The sequence below is a fragment of the Oryctolagus cuniculus genome, chromosome 4, assembly GCF_051225735.1.
Source record: "Oryctolagus cuniculus isolate XC-2025 breed Fujian yellow rabbit chromosome 4, ASM5122573v1, whole genome shotgun sequence".
Taxonomy (NCBI): Eukaryota; Metazoa; Chordata; class Mammalia; order Lagomorpha; family Leporidae; genus Oryctolagus; species Oryctolagus cuniculus.
Window position 1 is genome coordinate 6,680,310 of NC_142870.1, and position 21,309 is coordinate 6,701,618.

Consider the following 21,309-nt stretch of genomic DNA (forward strand, 5'->3'; position numbering starts at 1 on the left):
GGGCTTTGAGACAGCATGTTCGCCTGTGGGGCATTTGTTTCGTGAAGGCGCAGTGTGCCTTTGGCAATGCAGTACTGTGTTGCCTGATTTAAATATCCACTTAGTATTTTCCTGGCAGCCGTGGGCTCGCCTCGATCAGAATCCTGTTACATGGAAATATATCAAAATTCCAGCCCACTGCTTGTAACCACCCCCAACCCGCAGGCACAGCACATAACAGAATGTAACTCCAGCAAGCTGTGAGTCATTGTTTGCTTTGATTCATTTATTAATTTATTTATAAGAGAGACAGAGACAAAAAAGAGAGAGCTCCTAACTGCTGGCTCACTCCCTAAATGCCCACCATGGCCAGGGCCAGGCCAGACTAAACCAGGAGCCACAAACTCAATCCAGGTCTCCCACGTGGGCGGCAGAACCCAGACACTTGAGCCAGTGTTACTGCTTTCCAAGGTCGGTGTTCGCAAGGAGCTGGAATCAGGATGCGGTATTGAACCCAAGCCCTCCAATGGTGCATCTTAACCAGGGCATCTTGACCAGTGGGCCAGGTCTGTCCCTTGCTTATTTTGTAGTTCCAGTTCACTGAGATAGAATTCATAAGCCTTAATCCTCCACCTAGCGGCACCGGCACACCGGGCTCTAGTCCCAGTCCGGGCACTGGATTCTGTCCCGGTTGCCCCTCTTCCAGGCCAGCTCTCTGCTGTGGCCCGGGAGTGCAGTGGAGGATGGCCCAAGTCCTTGGGCCCTGCACCCCATGGGAGACCAGGAGAAGTACCTGGCTCCTGCCATCGGATCAGCGCGGTGCGCCGGCCGCAGCGCACCAGCCGCGGCGGCCATCGGAGAGTGAACCAACGGCAAAGGAAGACCTTTCTCTCTGTCTCTCTCTCTCACTGTCCACTCTGCCTTCCAAAAAAAAAAAAAAAAAGAATTCATAAGCCTGTTGGATAGTAACCATGTAGCCCAAGCACAACTTAGAGGCTTCGGAGCGAGGGGGCTTCTCTCTTTTATGTTGGGCCATGAGGGTTATGGTTTCGGTGTCCAGGGGGAGATGGGAGGGTGGTACAGATGTTTTCAACACAGTGGATGGAGTGCTGCTGAGAAAACAAGTCATCTCCCTCCAGCGGGCTCACAATTCATCTGACAGATGCACCTCCCCAAATCTTCTTAAAAGAAAGTGAAAAATCAGACCTTGTTGTTTAAAGAAGAGATTCGTCCTAGCAATAGTAGAGTGTTTATTTCCTATTAGCAGAGTCTGCAGAATCTGATGCGTTGACGGGTTCCTTTTCTGCAGTGTGTTGCTATTGGCAAGTGGCACCCCAGGCATTATCTCACTGGCTTTTCTCTTCCTCTCACATTTCATTTAATTGCCCACAGAGACATCAGGCTCATTCCAGAGGGGTTAGCTTCCACGTCTAGTGAGAGGTTGAGTCAGAACCCAAACGTGAGTCTTCTGACTCCCAAGAAAGCCTTGTCTTTTCATCACCAGCTTTTCCGCGCTCGGAGTAAGTTGAGACGGCTTTTGATTTCTCAGAAATGGCCAGCAGCTCTGAACGCCCACCTCGCGCGGCCAGCTTCCCTCTGAACCCCTCCGGTGCAGCCTCGGTCCGTTTCTCGGCTCTCCCTGGCCCTGGCTGGGACCAGCTGCTGCATCAGTGGGGGACACAAGTTTCATTGTTCCCAGGGGGCTGTGGCCGTCGCTGGCTCCCTCTGTCTTCCCTGGCCTCTCTGCTCGGCCACTTCTGAGTCTCCATGGCACTTGTGCATACAGCAAGCACTCAGCAGCTCTAGGCTGAATTCATGCTCGTCCCTAATCTTGCTCCAGTCATCTCTCAGGTCCTGGGATTCCTCATATTGTTTTATATAGAAGAGGAAAACGCGGGCCAGTCACAAGGTTAGGTGACAGGCTGTGTGCCACCACCCAGCGGCAGTGGGAACTCTCACCCAGGGCAGAACACAGCGCTACAAGAGGACTTCAAAAAGTTCATGGAAAAATGGAATGAGAGTACATTTGTTTTGATTGAAAAACATCTTGAAATCCATGCAGATGTTTTTCATAATACAGTGGGTCATGACCTTGTTGGAACCGCCTGAGCACAGGTGACACCTTGGGTGGCCTCCTGCCATCTCCTCTTTTTCTCCACTCACGTAGTCATCAGCCGAGGAGGAAGGTGGGGTCTGCTGAGTCTTACGGAACCTCTCTCTGTGCTGGCGTGCAGGATGGGAGCCGGAGAGTGGTGCTGAGATACGTGGGCCGTGGGGGACACACTGCTAGAACTCTGCTTGGCCATCATTTGTATTACAGTGACCTCATCATTTGTATTGCAGTGTTCATGCCTTGTCTGTAGTCCCCAACAGTGAGTGTGGTTGGCTCACAAAATTTGGTTGATTCCATTAAAAGCCATGTGCAAAACCGCATCAAAGCCATGCTGATTTGGTTGAATGCACCATGTTAAGTCTAATGAATAAAGAAGTATTGTTGTCTTTTAAAAAAAGGTGACTTGGGACTAAAATATGACGGACAGGACTCAACACACTGCCCTGAACCCTAAAATCCACATCTGTGGTCGTAGGCCTGGGTCTCCAGTTTTGCCATTCTTCACTCAGAGATTCATCCTATACAGGGGGCTACCAAGTGGTCATGGAAAATGTGTGTTATGAGAAAAAGAATGCATGAATTTCTGTTTCTTTGGCAGAGAAGTAAATTTGCATTTAAATGCTATTTTTGCATGCATGTTTTGTAGAATCTTGTAAGTGTTTCTATCAGGAGAGCGGCGGGCAAGATGCTCAGAGGCGGTGATGAGTGCGCGTGCGCACGAGAGGGGCTGCTGCAGGTGTGGGCACAGCCGTGGGTGTGAGTTCAGGAGACGGCAGGTGGCTGCGTGTGGCTGTAGGATGAAGGGGCAGGGTGGGTGGGAGTTACGTCTTTGGAGACAGTGGGGTCCGGTGACCCAAGGGCCAGTGCTTCCTGCTGGGGATTTCAGCTTGTCCATCGCAAACTTCTGCTGCAACACCTCTCAAGTGAGTCCCAACAGGGCACCCTCGAGTCAGGTCAGAAGGAGCACCCTCTTTCCTCTACCATGTGGCCATGTTTGTCTCTTGCATCGTTTGCTTAAAGACTTACGGGGCAGAGGCATGAAAATCAAACCCCAAAAAGGTAGGAGTGCCCCAGAGTTAATGCAATTACATTCCAATGAAGCACTTTCCACTCACCAAGTGTAAAAGGAGATCAAATTTTTATACCCTTGAATGAACTTTATGAAATATTTTTAAAAATTTATTTATTTATTTGAAAGTCATAGTTACAGAGAGAGAAGGAGGGAGAGAGAGAGAAGGAGAGAGAGAGAGAGAGATCTTCCATCTGCTGGTTCACTTCCCAATTGGCTGCAACAGCCAGAGCTGTGCCAATCCGAACCCAGGAGCCAGGAGCTTCCTCCGGGTCTCCCACGCAGGTGCAGGGGCCCAAGGACTTGGGCCATCTTCCACTGCTTTCCCAGGCCATAGCAGAGGGCTGGATTGGAAGTGGAGCGGCCAGGACTCAAACCGGTACCCATATATGGGATGCCGGCACTGCAAGCAGCAGCCTAACCCACAAAGCCACAGAGCCGGCCCCTCAAATATTATAATATATACAACCAATTATCCATGTCCATACCTCCTGTATCTCTGGATTTAACCAACCACGAGTTGAAAATATCCAGGAAAAAATATGTCTGTACTGAACATATACAGACTTTTTTCTTGCAATTATTCCCTAAACAAAATAGAACATGGCCATTTACATAGTGTTTACATACTATGAGGAATTACAAGTAATTTGGAGACTACGTCACTGAATACAAGCGACTGGAACATCCTCAGATTTTGTTATCTGCAGAGTTCTGGAACCACTCCAACCCCCAGATACCCCAGAGGGGCAAGTGTGCGTTGTGTGTGTGTAGATTCTCTATCTATCTATCCTCCTTTATAAGGCTTGTTTTGGTTTTGACAAAGACAATACATTTTCATAAATAATTTTTACCAAGTGTGACATGTTTATTGTAGACCAAAGAAAAAAAATATAGTTTTGGGAAAAGGAAAAAATCTCAAATCCCCTGTCTTCTCCAGAGACAGTGGTTAACCTTTGGCCGCACGTCCTACTGACTGGACGTATGTCTCTCGTGCCTATGTTCAGGTGGCTTTGCAAAGCAGGATTATAGCACAGCGCTAGTCTGAGGATTTTAATTAATCCACTTTGAACATTTTTCCATATTAATAAACATTTCAACAATGTAAAAGCGTCTAAGTCTCACAGGTGCGACCCTAACGTGTTCCACAACTCTGCTGGCCATGCCTGTGCTGGACTTTTGGGTGTTCCCAAAGTTTCGCTGTTATAAACAAGACTACAAAGAACATCCTTGAAAATAAATCCTGGCACACATCCGCCATCATTTCCTTGGGATGAATTTTAGAAGTGGAGTTCTTGAGCCACACATTTTCCAATGTGTGTGGCCAGATGGCTCTTCAGAAAGGTCATCGTGACTTCTGATCGCATCAGTGCTCCTCGAGAAGGACCCTTCCCCAACTCGACGTGAGGCCCGTCAGCCCGAGGAGCTGGCCTTCGAGGGCCTCACACGTGATTTCCTTGGAGGCGAACCGAATGAGCCGAGGTGACCTTGGCAAATGAGGGAGACCAGTTAAGGAGCACACCGAGGGCCGATGGAGAGATAGGACTTCCCTCTTAGCTCTCTGCCTGAGAAATCATTTCTGCACTTGACCGTGAACCCACTGATTTCTGGCAAGGGTGTTTATGTATCATTTTGAGGGTCCAGGTTTGGGGGAGGGGGTGTTGGACTAGCATTTAAGATGCCTAGCCCTGGCCATTGCAGAAATTTTGTGGCGCAAACCAACAGATGGAAATGTTAATTCTTATTCTGTGTGTGTGTGTGTGTGTGTGTGTGTGTCTGCTTCTCAAATCAATCAACCAAGAAGAGAGAATCCATTCCCAGGAGGAGCGGATTTCTAGGAAGTAGTTACACTAGAAAATTGTCCTTTAACCTTGTTAAAAGCAAAACAAAGAAAAACAAGAAAGGATTTTGGCCGATACTAAGGGCAGAACTTACAGGAAATGACTTGGGTAGGATTGTAGAGGTCAGGGCGTTCTGCCTATGAAGTTGTTAAATCTTTAAAAAACATGAAACAATCCATTGACAGTTGATGTGGTGAGAGTATTAACACATGTACAGGGACAGCACACAGATACACTTCTGGGGTCCCCGAGAGGAGGGATGGGGGGATTCTGCTGGATTTAAAAATATTTCTTTGCTTTAAATATATGGAGCACAGGGAAGTGAGGGAGGCAGGGGAGAGGGAGGGTGGGGGAGGGGGCAAGAGGGAGGGAGGAGAAGGCACCACTATTGCTGTTTGCTTCTGTGACTACATCACGCTGCACAGCCCCCTGGACGCGTCCTACTTGACTGGCCTAAGGCCGCAAACAAGGTTCTGAGAGGTGGCTCGAAGGACGACCCAGGGCTGTGGCAGAGTTTTTCAGGCCAGGTGACCAGCCGGTGGCCTCCCCTGGCCTGCTCAGAGAGCAGAGGTCAGGGCCTTCACTCTGCACTGGACCCGGACGTGCCCAGGGGAAGCTGCCCAGGACCCTGGCCTGTGTTTCCACCGGGGACCACTTCTCCTGGCCAGGCGGCCCCCTGCACACTCTGGCTATGGCCTGCGGAGTGTCTGGGCTCCGCCTGCGGGGGTGAAAAGTGCTCTCCCAGCCGGAGGCAGGTGCAAAGTTCGTGGCTAACCCAGTTCTCTGGGGGCCAGTGGGACAGCTCGCTCCTGGGGCCATCACCCCCACCCCGGGGATCCTCTCCACTCTGCTCAGCGGCTACGCGGTTTGCACACGCAACTGTTACCATTTTCGTCCAACCTGTGATGAGGTTCCTGGTCTGTGCTCATCTTGCTCTTCTTTTCCTATAAATATTCCAGCAGTGCTTCGCGGAAAGAAAAGCTTTCTCTTGTTCTTACTCACTTTCCAGAGAATACAAATAAAAATGAATGTTAAGGCGGAAACTGCACTAAGCATTTGGCGTAAGAGATTAAGCCGCTGATTCGCACGTCCCACATCCCAGGGCCTGAATCCCGCTTCCTGCTAACACACATCCGGGGAGGGCAGCCAGTGATGGCTCCGGTGCTTGGGTTTCTGGTTTTCTGCTGGTTGCTCCCATGGGGCCGTCACTGGGCCTGGCCGAGGCCATGGTGCCGAAGCTCTCCTGGTTCTCTGTGCCTGGTGGGATGGGGGGAGCGACTGCGCCCCCCGGGTCTCTGGCCTCAGGAGCTGACGGCACCTGCCTCTCTCCCTTGCAGATCCGACACTGTGGAGCACAGAGCACGTCCGGCAGTGGCTGGAGTGGGCGGTGAAGGAATACGGCCTCCCCGACGTGGACATCCTGTTGTTCCAGAACATCGACGGAAAGGAGTTGTGCAAGATGACCAAGGACGACTTCCAGAGGCTCACGCCCAGCTACAACGCCGACATCCTGCTCTCCCATCTCCACTACCTCAGAGAGAGTGAGCCGCCCCCCCCCCCCGCCCGATGGCAGGCGCCTCCCCCAGGGTCCCCACAGCCAGGACCTGGGAGGGTCAAAGGCAGCCCTCACTCCCCGCCTCGTGAGCTGGCTGCAGCTGACAGGCGTGGAGGCGCGGGGTAGCTGCATGCTTCAGCTGATACCTGTCGGCGTGCATAGAAGGGCCACAGGGTGGGGCTGGAGTCAGTTCTCCCCGGGGCTTTGCTGGACCCCAGCTCCTTCTGCCCTGGCCTGAAGATGGGCCCTCACATAGGTTTCAGCACGCTAATGAGTGGTGGGTGCCGCCCTGTTTCCAGCAGCCTGCGGTGATGTTGGGGGCAGAAGGTTTGCTTCCTCCCTGTCTCCATCCCTTCCTCCCTCCCACCCTCCCCCCTTCCCTCCCCTCTCCCCCCTCCCCTTGCTTTCAGTCTCTCCCTCTCTTCTCCCAGTCCCCTTTGCAGAAAGCTCATTCTCATTCGTTTCCACTTTTATGTTGCCTTTGTCTCGCAGCTCCTCTTCCACATTTGACTTCAGATGATGTGGATAAAGCCTTACAAAACTCTCCACGGTTAATGCACGCTAGAAACACAGGTAATGCTGGCCCTGCCCCGAGGACAAGCACAGGGTCCTGCCCACGGGTGCAGGCGGCAGGGGGAAGCCCCGCATGGGGGTCCCTGTGCCCGGCAGGCAGACCCCGGGGCGGATAGTGCACAGTGTGTCTGGGTGTGCAGGAGGTAGCGCAGCCTCATGGGAGGGCAGACCCTGGCTCCTGGGCACTTGAGCCGGCTGGGGATTTGCTAGGGTGCATCCTTCCCAGATGGTTCTCTGCTGACCCCGGATCTGCAGAGGGGCCCAGCGGAGCACCCATTTCCCCCTCCCCATTTCTGTTCTTAAAGGGTCATTGACCGGGGTGCATTGGGGCCGTCTTTTTCCTTTCTGGTACCATTTCAGGACTTGGATTCCTGCAAATTCCGCAGAAAGCCGTAGAAGGGAATGTCTGTTATTCTGTGAGCTTTCACTCCGCAATCCTTTGCTCAAAAAGTATATTTTATAATAGTTTTGGGGTCACTAACAGAATGCCTGCTTTTCTATCTCTGACCGTCGAGTCTCCGTTCTCTTTCCCGTCGTGCCTTAGCCTAGGCAGGGTCTAACACACCACCTTATCCCTCCCCGCCAGCGTGTCCTGGTCATCCAGGCCCAGTTCTCGGTGACTGGTGCGCCTCTGGTTTGCATCCATTTCCCCCTGGAAATGGATGGAGATGTGACAGAAGTGTGGCCATGCACTGCTCACCCACTGTTGGCCAGCAGGGACCCCCAACACAACCCCCGGACTGGGGTGCACCAGTGAGCACTGGGCCACCTCCGTAACCCCTTGTGAGAAGCCAGCTCCTAGGCAGGCCTCTCCTAGAACTACGGCGATTTTCCTAGTACTAGAACCATGGAAAGTTCATGTTATGAAAACACCGTGCATAGCTTTCTAAATTTTTTTTTTGCATCCAAATACACTTTTCATTCCATTCCCTACAACTTTTTGAAGTACCTTTGTGTTTGCTATTTTATTTTAAAATGCTAAATATGAGAGAGTCCCTGTTTGAGTATTAAAGTGAAGCTGCAGGCTTATCTGGGTCTTGGATATAAAGCATTGTGCTTTTAATCTAATCTAAAATAATGTTGCGAGTTACTCCTTTTTAATTGAGGCTGCACATGTCAGCCTGTCCATGATCTTGTGGCCAGAAGTAACAAATGACTTAGAGAAAGTAAATTTCCCCTCTTAGGGGGCATCTTGGAGCTATGCACATCTTCTGATAATTGTACATGCATTTGCAAATTCTTTCACTGTGAGTGAACATTTGAAGAAAGCTCTGAATTCATTAATTTTGTTATTGTTAAACATAGAAGCAGTGGAAGAACAGGCAACCGATTCCAAATGGACTGGGCTGACTTTTTCTCAGTTTACAGCTTGTGAGTGTTGATTGAAAGAGAGAAGGGAAAACGTGCGTTTGAACAGAGACACGGATTAATTTTTAATAAGCTCCACATACTCTCAGGATATTTGTAGTACATTGGTGCTATTTTCCAAGAGCTCTGTAAACTATTTTATGGGTTGTTCTGCAATTTGAAAAATAAAGCATGCACCACTGGATTTTTCTTTTTTTTTTAATAAAATGAGCTTGTGGGGTGGGGGCGGGGCAGAGATGGGACTTGAGCAAGAAGCTATAAAATCAACACACACGCACACACACAAGCCACTATGACAAATGAGGCCAGGGGTGCTTCCTGTCCCCTTAGCTGCAGGTTCTGCCCGGGCCCTTGTCCATGCTCCGACATCTGCTAGGCAGGTCTTGTCCCTCTTGTCCCCGTGCCGGGCAGAGTTGACACTGATGCTGAGATGCGTAGCACAGCGAAGACCTTCACATGTTTGTCTTTCCTTTTGTCTGCAGGGGGCGCAGCTTTTATTTTTCCAAATACTTCAGTATACCCTGAAGCTACGCAAAGAATTACAACTAGGCCAGGTACGCAAACGCCCCCGTGTGATCTCTCCTTGGAGAGGCGTCCCTGGTGGCCCGCCAAGATCGTCACCTAGGTCCCATGAGACGCAGAGCTCATCCTGGAGCTGACCTGAGCCCCAGTCTGTGCTGCCTCTGCCGATGGGGGAGCTAAATCCGAACTGTTGCATTGAAAGACGGCGCTACCGGTCTCTGCACGGCCAAATTCAAAGCAGATTAGCCCTGGCCCTGGCTTCCCCAGTGGACCATTTATGCCGGAGCCCCCTTTCTGTTTATGCTGCAGGTCAGCCTCAGTGCTGTGTGGCTGTCAGTGCCGCCTCCCGATGGCCTGAACCTGCGGAGTGACCTGACAGGTGGCCACATGGGGAGCTCTGTTCCCACATCTTCCTGATTCCAAACCCAGCTTTTTTTCCGGGGTGCTTTGCTGAACTAGTGCTCTCTCCTCTGCTCTTAGGATGCGTTAGCATGTCGGTCGTATGTTCTGTGATGCCATGTCATTCGCTTTGCAACGTCATCCGTGTTTCTCAGGGGCTTGCCATGCTGGCTGCCAGAAACACTCCCCACCTGCCCATGCACACCTTTTCCTGGCTTGCACCTGCTTCTGCTGAAGACGCTGCCCTGCAATGTTACAGAAGCAAAGACAGTTCTGACTTGCAGAGCTGGCCTCGTGCTCTCCCACCCAGCTGGCCTCTAGGGAGCCGGGAGCCTCCTGGGAGTGGGTCGGGAGAAAGCTCAGTTGCAGCTCAAGGAGGGCCTTCCACGACCCCACCCTTCTTGCTCCGTCACCATGACAACCCATCTGGCACGATACGATGTGTCTGGCATGTCATCCAAAGAGATTGGAAAGTCAAGCCTGGAAATGCGGCCTTGACTTCCACTTGGAAGCTGGGGCTCTTCAGGGCTTTCCTGGAATCATCATTCCTGTCTCCTTATTCCTCTGCTGGATCTCGCATCTTGGTGCCATTGGGCATGGCCAAGCAGACTAAGACGGTGCTGCTACCACACGGCACTGCCCAGGTGCTGTTTAAGCCTGTGTCTTAGGAAATGGCTAAACCTGCATCGTTAGCTTCGCCTCAGTCTAATGTAACTGCAAAGACCTGTAAATCTGAGACGGGAATGTCAGAGTGCCCCGTTATCCACGTCATCCACAGAGAGCTTCCCAAGGTAACGTCCTTGGGAAGATGTGGAGCGGAGGAGAGAGAGAAGCTGAAGTATGTTAGGGTGGACTCTCAGTTCTGGGCGCCACCTCTTGGTCTTCGGGCTTTCCCAGCAGCCTCTAAGTTCATGGAGAGTGGGGATCTCACGCTTTCCCATCTACGGTTGCTTTGCAAAGATGGCCTTGGAGCCTGCAGAATGAGCTTGAGCCGTGGATACATGGCCGGGCCAGAGGACTGCGGGGTTACTCTTCAGTGACTTTGATGCAAGGAGAAGTTGGGGCATAGCCAAGCTCAACCCCCATGGGAAAGGCAGCCGGGGAGGGGTGTGGCCGAAGGGACCTTGTTCTGGATCAGAACTGATCCCAGCCACCAGCAAGGTGACACCAGCACTGACGTGGAGGAGCCCACACCACGCAAGCTGCCGATTTGTAGCTTTGTGTTGCTTGGGGTCTGGAGCATGTGTAGATTTCCATGGTCGCCCCGAAACTGCCCTGATAAAGTTCAGATTTTAGGCAGGGGCTTTTACAGAGGAAGTAGCAGGACCCATGCCAGGAATCGGCCTAACCCTCCACAGGAATTCCTGCCAAGAGTGTGAGTTAATTATCTTACAGATCGAGCCGGCGCCGTGGCTCAATAGGCTAATCCTCCGCCTTGCGGCGCCGGCACACCGGGTTCTAGTCCCGGTCGGGGCGCCGGATTCTGTCCCGGTTGCCCCTCTTCCAGGCCAGCTCTCTGCTGTGGCCCGGGAGTGCAGTGGAGGATGGCCCAGGTGCTTGGGCCCTGCACCCCATGGGAGACCAGGAAAAGCACCTGGCTCCTGGCTCCTGCCAGGATCAGCGCGGTGCGCCGGCTGCAGCGGCGGCCATTGGAGGGTGAACCAACGGCAAAGGAAGACCTTTCTCTCTCTGTCTCTCTCTCACTGTCCACTCTGCCTGTCAAAAAAAAAAAAAAATTATCTTACAGATCGGAGTTGGAGGGAAAGAGGGTGTTGAGGAAAAAGTCACTAACAATTCAGTGCAAAGCGTGTTTGTGTCAGGAGTCCTCTGTGCTGCTGTTCGTAAGGACAGAGGGCACAGCTCAGGGGTCGCAGGACCTCAAGCAGCCTAGAGTAGGACCATCCAGCGCTGGCTCTACAGCGGGATCCCCTGGGGCACCCTGTCTCAGCCAGGCTTCCTTCAACATCTGCCAGGGTGACATCCGGCAGGAGGTGGCTTGGTGCCCACCTCGAGCGATCGGTAGCCGATAAGGAAGCACCGGACCAGAATGTCACGAGGGAAAACAAAAAGGCGTTTATCTGCCATGGCCGTGTGTTCACGGGCATGGGACTCACCATTCACATGAACCTCACAGGGACTTGGCCGCGAGCTAGGCTCAGGCTGGTGTTGTTGAGGTCCTGACTTATTTCCAAGGGAGGATGGAACACGGTTCTACACCCTGAGGAGAATTTTATGAATAAAATGTTCAAAATATTTTTGTAGTAGTGCTTTTTGCTGTTTAATTTTTTTTGGTCACATTTCATGAGCGATATTTTTTCTGTTTAAGGCCATGTTTCATTACTACTATTAACAGTTCCATTAGCAATCTTTTTTAAAAAACATTTATTTATTTATTTATTTATTTTTATTTGAAAGATCTTCATCCACCAGAGAGAGAGGGAGAGAGAGACGTTCCATCCTCATTCATTCCCCAGATGCCTGCAGTTGCCAGGGCTGGGCCAGGCTGAGCTCCATCCCGGTGTCGTCCATAGGTGGCAGGGACTCCAATACTTGAGCCGTCACCTGGTGCTGGCCAGGACACGCATTAGCAGGAAGCTGGGTCAGAAACATAGATAGAAATTGAACTCAAGAATACTGCAGTGGGATGTGGCCGTTCCAAGTGGCAGCGTGACCGCTGTGCCACAGAGCCTGCCCCCAGCCACCCTGCCATTAGTGTTCTCATCCCGTGGGTAAAAGCACTCCATCTAGAGCTCCTGCCGCCGTCTTGGAATGAGTGCCACCCCACTGTAGGTAGCATTTCCGAAATCCTTGTCTGCAGGATGGGGTGCTGGAGGAGAGCAATGGAAATTGTCCAGAGAAGCTTTCTCTTAAAAAAGATTTTATTTATTTATTTGAGAGGCAGAGTTACAGACAGAGGGAGGGAGAGACAGAGAAGTCTTCCATCTGCTGGTTCACTTCCCAAATGGCCGTGGCATCTTCTGGATCTCCCACATGGGTGCAGGGCCCAAGCAGTTGGGCCATCTTCTACTGCTTTCTCAGGCCATAACAGAGAGCTGGGTTGGAAGTGGAGCAGCTGGGACTCAAACCAGCCCCCATATGGGATGCTGGCACTGCAGGTGGAGGCTTTACCTGCTATGCCACAGCGCCGGTCCCTCGACCAGCTTTCTCAAACTTCCCAGTGCACCAGCTCAGCGGGGACCTTGCTAAAAAGCTGGTTCTGATTCCGTGGATCTGGGTGAGAGTCCATGTTTCTGACAGCCCCAGCTGTCGTCATGTTGCTGGTCCAGGGACCACACTTTGAGAAGCAGAAATCCGATCACATTGCTGTATTGTCTTTTCCATCAAGGCCCTCTGTCAGCGTGCCTGACGTGGGCTACATGCTGTCAGGACTGCCTCGCTGGCGGATTTTTCCTTCTCAGACAGTTCTTGAATTGGAAGTCTGGCTCGCTATTTCATAGAGAAAACGCAACTGGCCCAGAGTCCACTCGCATCGAACTTGCAAAGGCCTCCGTTGACATTCAGTTGTAAATTGATCGTGGCTGCACATTTAATTCCCGTGGGCAACTGAACACAGAAAAGCGAAACGCTGAGGAGTGGGGTGGAAAAAGCTTAAGGTTCATGGATGCAAAAATGCCAGCTAGGAGCAGGGGCTGAGCCACAGCAGAGTTTAGGGAGGGGAATAATCCCACCCTTCAAAGCCTGCTGGGTCGGATTTCACAGACCACACTAGACGCCAAGTTTAGCCAAACAGACTAAATAAATTAAGGCAATTCTGCGTTGAATTTCATGTTGCGGATCATTTTCACCCTCTCTGGGATATGAAAATAGGAAGAGACACATCTTCTACCGCAGTCTTGCTCTTTGGAGACCGACCCAACAAACTGCTCATTTTAAACAAGGCACAATGATTTGTTTGAAGAGAGGCTTAAAAATAATGACATGGCCCTGCCCTCCGAGTGGCATCTGATGGTCGTCTCTGGGTGCCTGGCAGTGGGCACCTGCTGAGTACCTGGCTGTGTGGCCTCCAGTTGTCCTAGAATGACACTGGCGTTGAACTGAGATGGCACAGTTTTACAATGCTTCTGTAAAAAGACTGCACGTAGAAATAGCTGCATACAGGGCCAGTGCTGTGGCGTGGTGGGTAAAGCCTCTGCCTGCAGCGCCGGTATCCCATATGGGCGTCGGTTCAAGTCCCAGCTGCTCCACTTCTGATCTACCCTGAATTAAGGGGTGATCCATGGTGCAGGCAACACAGAACACGGTGACATGAGACTTTATCACGCCACTCAGAACGCATGCAGTCTAGTTCTGGAATTTTCCACATATACTTTCAGACTGTGGCTAGCTGCGGGTAGCTGAAACTGTGGGGGAGCTCTTAGGATGAGGGGACACTGCTGTCTCTCAGCTGGGGACGACCGTGTGGGCTCCTCCCAGCTAAGCAGCCCGTGTGCCATCAGCTGAGGTCTCAGGTATAGCAGCTGGGTCAGCTGTGGCCTCTGCCAGATAGCGGCCCCCTCCTTCCTCCATGCGTCTGTCGGGAGCACTCCCCAGGGAGCTTCCACCCTGACCCTTAGCCTCGCTCTGCAAAGTCCCTACGAGAAGACGGTGACGGCTGGGAGTAAACCCGCAGTCAGGACAGCCCTTCTCCCTCTGAACAACCAGCGCCCCAGCCCACCTCAAGGCTGACTGTGGCTCATGTCCTCCGCTGTGACCTAGACCAGGGAGATACTGCATTGAAAGAGGGCCACTAGGGGGCTGGTGCTGTGGTGTAGTGGTAAAGCTGCCACCTGTAGAGCAGGCATCCCAAATGGGTGCTGGTTCTAGTCCTGGCTGCTCCACTTCCAATCCAGCTCTCTGCTATGGCCTGGGATAGCAGTAGAAGATGGCCCAAGTCCTTGGACCCCTGCATCCTCATAGAAGTCCCGGAAGAAGCTCCTGGCTCCTGGCTTCAGATTGGCCCAACTCTTACCATTGCAGCCATCTGGGAAATGAACTAGCAGATGGAAGATCTTTCTCTCTCTCTTTCTCTGCCTCTCCCTAACTCTGCCTTTCAAATAAATAAATAAATCTTAAAAGAAGAGAAAGAAATATCTGTGTATATGCACAGTTACTAGCATCAGGCATCATAATGTTTCTTGGTTATATTTTTGGAGAAAACTTGAAATGACTTAGAGCCTTGATGAGTTACCCTGAATATATAGAAGTATAGTTGTTAAATTTGCATATGCACATTCAGTGAAGGTTATGGCACAAATGATATAAGTACAATTAAATCATTGGAATATAGTTAAGCTCTGAAGGGCATTGCTGTAGGGGCAATACTATTTCAGTTCTGTTATGCATTTTGCACGATTTATTTTAGAGAAATCCTTAGTTCAAGTAGAAAGGGAGAAAGTAGACATTTGCTGAGAAAAGTAATTAGAGCAGTTAAGACCCATTTACTACAAATGGATGAGGTGATAGATGGGAAATGGGGAGTGGCCAGGAGAGGCAGCCACAGATAGGGATGCGAAGGCCTAGACTGTTCCCAGGGAAGGGAGGGGCCTATGCGTGCCCTTTGTGTGAATTTAAAGGCAGACATCAAACAAGAACCCGTGGCTTCTCCCCCACTGCGTCTCTGCTTTGGTCATGAAGATAATAAAGGGACAGATTTCGATCAGTCTCAGAAGCAGGACAGATTCAGTGTCAAGAAACTTTTAATATGGTCTTGGTCCTTGGTTGTAGGACATTACTTTTTAAAACTTTGTAAGTTATTTTATGTATTTGAAAGGGAGAAAGAGAGAGAAAGAGATGGAGATGATAGAGTGAGACAGCTGGCTCAACTCCCCAAATGCCCACAACAGTCCAGGCTGGGCCAGGCCAACCCCAGGAGCCAGAAATTCTGTCCAAGTCTCCAGTGAGCGTGGCAGGAACTGAAGTGCCAGAGGTGTCCCCTGTGGCCTCCCTGCGGCCTCCCAGGGTGTGCGTTGGCGGGAAGCTGGAAGTGGGAGTGAGCTGGAAACGGAGGGGCTGCGCTATGGCTGCGAGCGGCATCCCCGTGCCTCTCTTTAGCCACTTGGCCCATCACCTGCTTCAGAGTTACAAGCGTCAGCAAGCCCTGGGAGTTTCAGATCAATCAAACACTTAGAATTTGTAAATAGAGCCCAAACATGATGGAATCCAGGTTGACTGTCTCTTCAGATTAGGAGATTTTCATGTACAATATTTATTATAATAAACACAAAATAAGATTTCAAAAAAAAACCCCAAACATTGGTTACAGAAACTATAACACTGACTCAATTTGTCTTTACAGATTTACCCTATGAGCCCCCCAGGAGATCAGCCTGGACCGGCCATGGCCACCCCACCCCCCAGACAAAAGGTACAGAGCTGGTACCCACGAGGGGATGGGCAGCTGTTGGCGGAGCTGACGCCCACTACCCACAAGGGGCGGGCGACAGTTGGCCGAGTCAGCAGTCTTTGCTGCAGTTAATCTATGACTTTCCAAGATGCACTGGGTTTGTTTCATTGGCAACACAGCACAGTGGATCTTTTTTTAATTAATTACTTAATTTGAAGGAAAAGTTACAGAGAGGCAGAGAGAGAGAGAGAGAGAGAGATATTTTTCAACTGCTGGTTCACTCCCCAGAAGGCCAATCTGAAGCCAGGAGCCAGGAGCTTCCTCTGGGTCTCCCACGTGGGCACAGAGGCCCAAGGACTTGGGCCATCTTCCACTGCTTTCCCAGGCCACAGCAGAGAGCTGGATCGGAAGTGGAGCAGGCGGATCTTGAACCGGCATCCAGATGGGATGCCGGCACTGCAGGCAGTGGCTTTACCTGTTATGCCATAGTGCCTGCCCCACACAAAAGATCTTTAAATGCAGCAATTCTTGACTATTTGGATAATACCTCCTTTCATAACAGGATGGAACCAATGATGTAGTATATTTTTGAACATTTATTATTTATTTGAAAAGCAGAGTTCCAGAGAGAGGGAGGAGAGAGAGACAGAGATCGACCTTCTATCTGCTAGTTCACTTCTCAAATGGCCATAGCAGCCAGGGCTGGCCCAGGCCAAAGCCAGGAGCCTGGAACTCTAACCAGGTCTCCTACATGGCTGCAGGGGCCCAAATGCTTGGGCCATCTTCCACTGCTTTCCCAGTTGCATTAGTAGGGAGCTGGATCAGAAGCAGAGCAGCATGGACTCGAACTGGCGTCCATATGCGGTGCCAGGTTCACAGGAGGTGGCTTAGCCCTGTGCCTCCACTACGCATACACCTGACGTAGTGCATGTCAGCATGGACACGTGCATGGCCATGGGAAGTTGGAGGGCAGATGATCAGTGGTCCTTTCCTTAAGCTTGGCCATGCTTAGCAGTGTTCCTGGCTGCGTTTTCTCTTCCCAGTGCGTCCCCTTTGTCTGTTTAATTTAACCCATTTTGTAAGCCATCTCAATTTCTTTTTTTTAAGCTTTTGGGAAAAAGTGGGAATATCCATACTTTTTTTTTATAATTGAAAATGTGCTCCTTTTTTTAAGTTACAATGTTTACATTTGGTTCATTAAAAAGGAAAAATTTTCCTTCCCGTAAGATAATGTCCTGGGAGCAAAACGATGCTGTGAATAATTAAAATAATTGATGATCCGGTAACATCACAGACCAAGTCACTGCTGACTGTCATTTTTATTTCTGGGTTTGCAGCTGCTCAGCCGTCTCCTTCCGCAGTGCCCAAAACGGAAGACCAGCGTCCTCAGCTAGGTGGGTCCTCTGTCGAGAAGATACAAACTCCTCTGCTTTTGAAGTGAAATTGATGTTTCCTTTTGCTTCGTCATGCCTGTGCCATCCTTAAGTGGGAGCCAGTCTACTCGATGGGCACGACTTGAGATTGGCTAAGACCACTGCGACACCTGTGCCGTTGATATGGGAAAAGCATTCTGCCTGCACACAGGCTGCCATGTCGTGGTCTGTGGATTCTTTATACTGCACCTCCCAGCCTTGTGCTCCAATATCAGAAGCTGCATCCGGTTCCACGTGGAAGTGCAGGGAGAGGCGGGGACCCAGCACACACGCGCTCTTCTGGAATCCTGGGTTGGAGTGGGCTCTGGCTTAGGTCTTGGAATCTCGGGGATGGATCCAAGCTCTGCCACCAACTAGCAGGCCTCAAGCAAGAAAGGTGTCTGAGGGCCTATGTGTCATCTGTCTCCTCCGGGAGCTGGAGGCAGGTGATCTGGGGGCAGGTGCATCTTCAGCCTTGACAGCTGGAAACAGCAGTGGAGTGGGAATTGTGGCCACGTCAGGCCAAACCTTGGGGATTTGACTGCTTTTCTTTGTGTTGCAGATCCTTACCAGATTCTGGGACCCACGAGTAGCCGCCTTGCTAATCCAGGTGAGAGCCCACTCGTGCTTTTATTCCTGCAAAGTGATCATTATTCTGAAAGGAAAACCCATGTGTGTAAGAAAAGCCTTCTACTGAGCAAATTGTCATTTTAGGTCTCACTGGGTGATTTGCCAAAGCGGAGGAAAATGAGTCAGGGTATAAATCGAGATTTTTTTTAGCTTCAGCAAAGAGCATCAGAACCTTATGTGAGTTGTTCTGGGTTTCTGGGGCTCCTGAACAAGGGCCCATATGTTGCAGGCTTAAGCAGCTAACATTTGTGGTCTCACAATGCTAGGGCAGGCGACAAGTTGGCAGCAGTAGGGCACCCCACAAGGACCAAGCCTTATGGTATAAGGCACCCTCTACTGAACTCGTTCTAAACTCATGACCACTGCAAGGGCCCTGGCTCAGGCACAGGGGGCAGGAGGGTGTAATTCAATCATCCAACCCACCATGAAAGCAGATCAAATACCTAATATTTTTTAAAAGAGAAGCTTAGTGACAGCCGCACAATATCAGGCTTCGGATCATCTTGAACAGTCTCTTTCTGGACGTGGAAGCTGGAAGAAAGTGTGAATTCTTAATTGGCCCATTTGTAAGCAGCACCTAGCCAAGGACCGTCACCTGTCCTCACGTTTCAGTGCCAGACCCGATTGTTTTGTTTGTGCTCAGATCAGAACCAGCTGTGCTGACTGACAGCTTCAGAAATTCATAGCGTATGCTCATCTTCCCAGCCACACTCTCAGATGCCAAGCTGTCATCGACACATTGCGAGGATCCACTGGAATGTGCATTTCCTAAACGCGAGGCCAGAGTAGACTTGGAAAGGGAAGAGTTCAGAGTCGCTCAGCATGCATACCTGCCCCACCCACCCCACGCTTTGGAAATATGGAATCCCATCATTACTAAGCATCTGCATCTTTGATGCTGAATCTTGGTTCATGCTAAGTAACTCAAAGATGCTTTGTAATTACCTGCACAGCTAGAAGGGATTATTTCTAATAGCTGTAGCTCAGAGCCCAGGCTGGGCGCTCAACATAAATAACAGAGAACAACTCTCTGTGATATATGTGAACGGCAAGAAGAATGAGATCCCGTCCTTGACCCTTGGGGAAGTCCCAGGTGGTGGAGAGGCGGACACAGCGTGGTCCACGTGGTCTGTGTGGCTGCAGGCTCTTTTCCCCAGGGGAAAGCATCCAGCTGGTGGCCAGGGCTTGCACATCTGTGGTCCCTCCTCTAACCCTCACTCAGTATTCCTTTGGCAAGAACCTGTAGTCACTTGCGTAAAACTAATGACTGTGTTTTGAGATGATTGTTATCACTCGTCCTGGAAGATGGATCTGTTTGGGACGGACAGAGGGGAGAATGGAAGATGTGGCTCCCTGGGAACACTGACACAGCAGTGTGAAATCAGAGTCGCACAGCTCCCTGCCCATATGGCCGCCCTGCCCCCATCGGATGTGCTTCTTCTGTGCCGTCCTATGGAAGAGAGAGCGCCCGAGGAGTCCAGCAGCCAATCAGAAGGGAGGCTGCATTGGAACCCTGATTCCATCTCCCTTGGAACCCTGATTCCGTCTCCCTTGTCTGTTCCTGTTTTCCAGTCCTACACAGTCCCCAGCGCAACGCTGAGGGAAGAGAGAGGTCTCGGGCAAGGGGGACTGTGCGAGCCTGGAAAGGGAAGTTTTCTGTGCCGCTGGACGGCTGATCAGGTGCAGCGGATGAGTTGGAGGTCAGGAAGGCAGACTCAAACTGCCCCAGACAAGACGGACCTGGTCATCTCCCCGCCCCCAACACTCCCCACAGTGGGGCTAAATGAAGCACGTGTCCGTGTCCACGATGTCGCAGCTCCCAGGTGCTGCTGGACTTGTTTGGAGACTCACTAGTCCTGAGCAAAGCACCAGCTGTCCTGGGCACACACTGCTTCTCCCCGTGCCCAGCAGCCTGGGGGTGCTCCCTGGGAGGAGGGGTGCCTGGGCTCACACCTGGGCATGGTGGGTCAGCAGCGTCCTGAGCTTCCTCCCACCAGGACTGCTCTCTATGGGCCTGGGCAAGACGACAGCATCTGGCCTTCGATTCCCAGTGAGCCGACTTGGAGATAGGACTCACTTTATTTGGTTCACAGTGAATTAGACTTTTCCGCCACCCCCTCCTCAGGCTTTCGTGCAGGTGCATTGGCGTGGCATTTGCCCCTGCAACCGGAATATCTTTTATCTTTCTATTAATGGGCATGGGTCTTCCTGTCTGATTCTGTTTTTCATTTTCTGATAAATAAACACCGCGCCATTTAGACATCGCTGCCTTTGCTCTTCTTTGCTGCAAACGCGCTGTCGTCCTTGCAGTGGGAGGAGTGTGTCCGGCCTAAGAGTGGGCCTGGCGATACCAGCATTCCAGCAACCCCGTCCCACATGCTCACTTGATGTGCACCCTCGATGGGCTGCTCCGGCTGGGGAAAGCGTGTCTCGTGTGTCCTGTCCCGGGTCACACAGAAGCCCGACAGCTCCTCTGTGTCCCTCCAGAAAGGCTGAGAATTTTTTTAAAAGATTTATTTATTTATTTGAACGAGTTACAGAGAGGCAGAGAGAGAGAGAGCGCCATCTGCTCCTCACTCCCCAAATAGCCACAATGTCCAGGGCTGGGCCAGGCCAAAGCCAGGAGCCAGGAGCTTCCTCCGAGTCTCCCACGTGGGTACAGAGGCCCAAGCACTTGGTCATCTTCCCCTGTTTTCCCAGGGGCGTTAGCAGGGTGCTGGATGGGAAGTGGAACAGCCAGGACTGGACCCTGTGCCCATATGAGATGCCGGCATCACAGGCACTGGCTTACCCCGCTACACCACAGCGCCAGCCCCAAGGCTGAGAAGGCAACACGGCTCCTCTGAATGTAAAGTGCCTTCCTATGAAAGTGTTTTCTTGGGTTTTGGTCAAAGTGCCCTTGACTTTAACTGGATGCTCATCCGTAGTGAGCATGAAAATGCATCCTGCTTCATGCTAAGCTACAGAGCGATTTTGGTTAGAAGGTGGGAGCAGGCAGTTTAACAGTGGGAGCCCACCTCGCTGCAGCCCCTGGGAAGGATCCAAGCAGGCTACAGAGAGGGAGTGGGAGCCAGGGTTAAGGCAATGGGCTGGGCAGTGACTGAGCTCGGTGACCTGGCTGGGACTGCGCTCCCTTGGCTGCCCGTGGGTGGGAGAAGTCAGTATGCCTCTTGGAGCTCCAGTTCCCTCCTCTGCAGCGTGCCCATCACATGACTACCGTGGGAAACCAACACACGGAAAGTGTTGAGAAAGGCACCTGCCATACGTTTCCAAGGATATCAGCCAGCCCTGAGAACGCCCCCATCCCACCAGGGATCCAGCAGGGAGCTGGATTAAAAGTGCAGCGGCCAGAACACAAACCGGTGCCCATATGGGATGCCGGCACTGCAGGCAGTGGCTTTACCTGCTGCGCCACAACACTGGTCCCTTCAACTTTGGTTTTCTGCTCAAAGAAATCATGGCCAGAGTGTTCACGTGAGATGGCACTGTTGTCATCAGCCCCATC

General features: G+C 51.3%; 1 protein-coding gene across 12 annotated transcripts in view; it reads left to right on the forward strand.

Annotated features, from left to right (window-relative positions):
• The window catches only part of ERG (ETS transcription factor ERG), a 273,981-nt gene that overhangs the window by 246,145 nt on the left and 6,527 nt on the right, over positions 1-21,309 (forward strand). For 6 of the 12 annotated variants that reach the window (XM_051833641.3, XM_017350791.4, XM_089330552.1 and 3 more), the window contains 6 exons: positions 6,340-6,543; positions 7,050-7,130; positions 8,981-9,052; positions 15,715-15,783; positions 17,100-17,156; positions 17,737-17,784. In XM_051833641.3, the coding sequence (XP_051689601.1) occupies positions 6,340-6,543; positions 7,050-7,130; positions 8,981-9,052; positions 15,715-15,783; positions 17,100-17,156; positions 17,737-17,784 (531 nt within the window). The remainder of the gene's footprint in view (positions 1-6,339; positions 6,544-7,049; positions 7,131-8,980; positions 9,053-15,714; positions 15,784-17,099; positions 17,157-17,736; positions 17,785-21,309) is intronic. The other 6 variants (XM_089330556.1, XM_070071815.2, XM_070071817.2 and 3 more) reach the window with 2 other exon arrangements.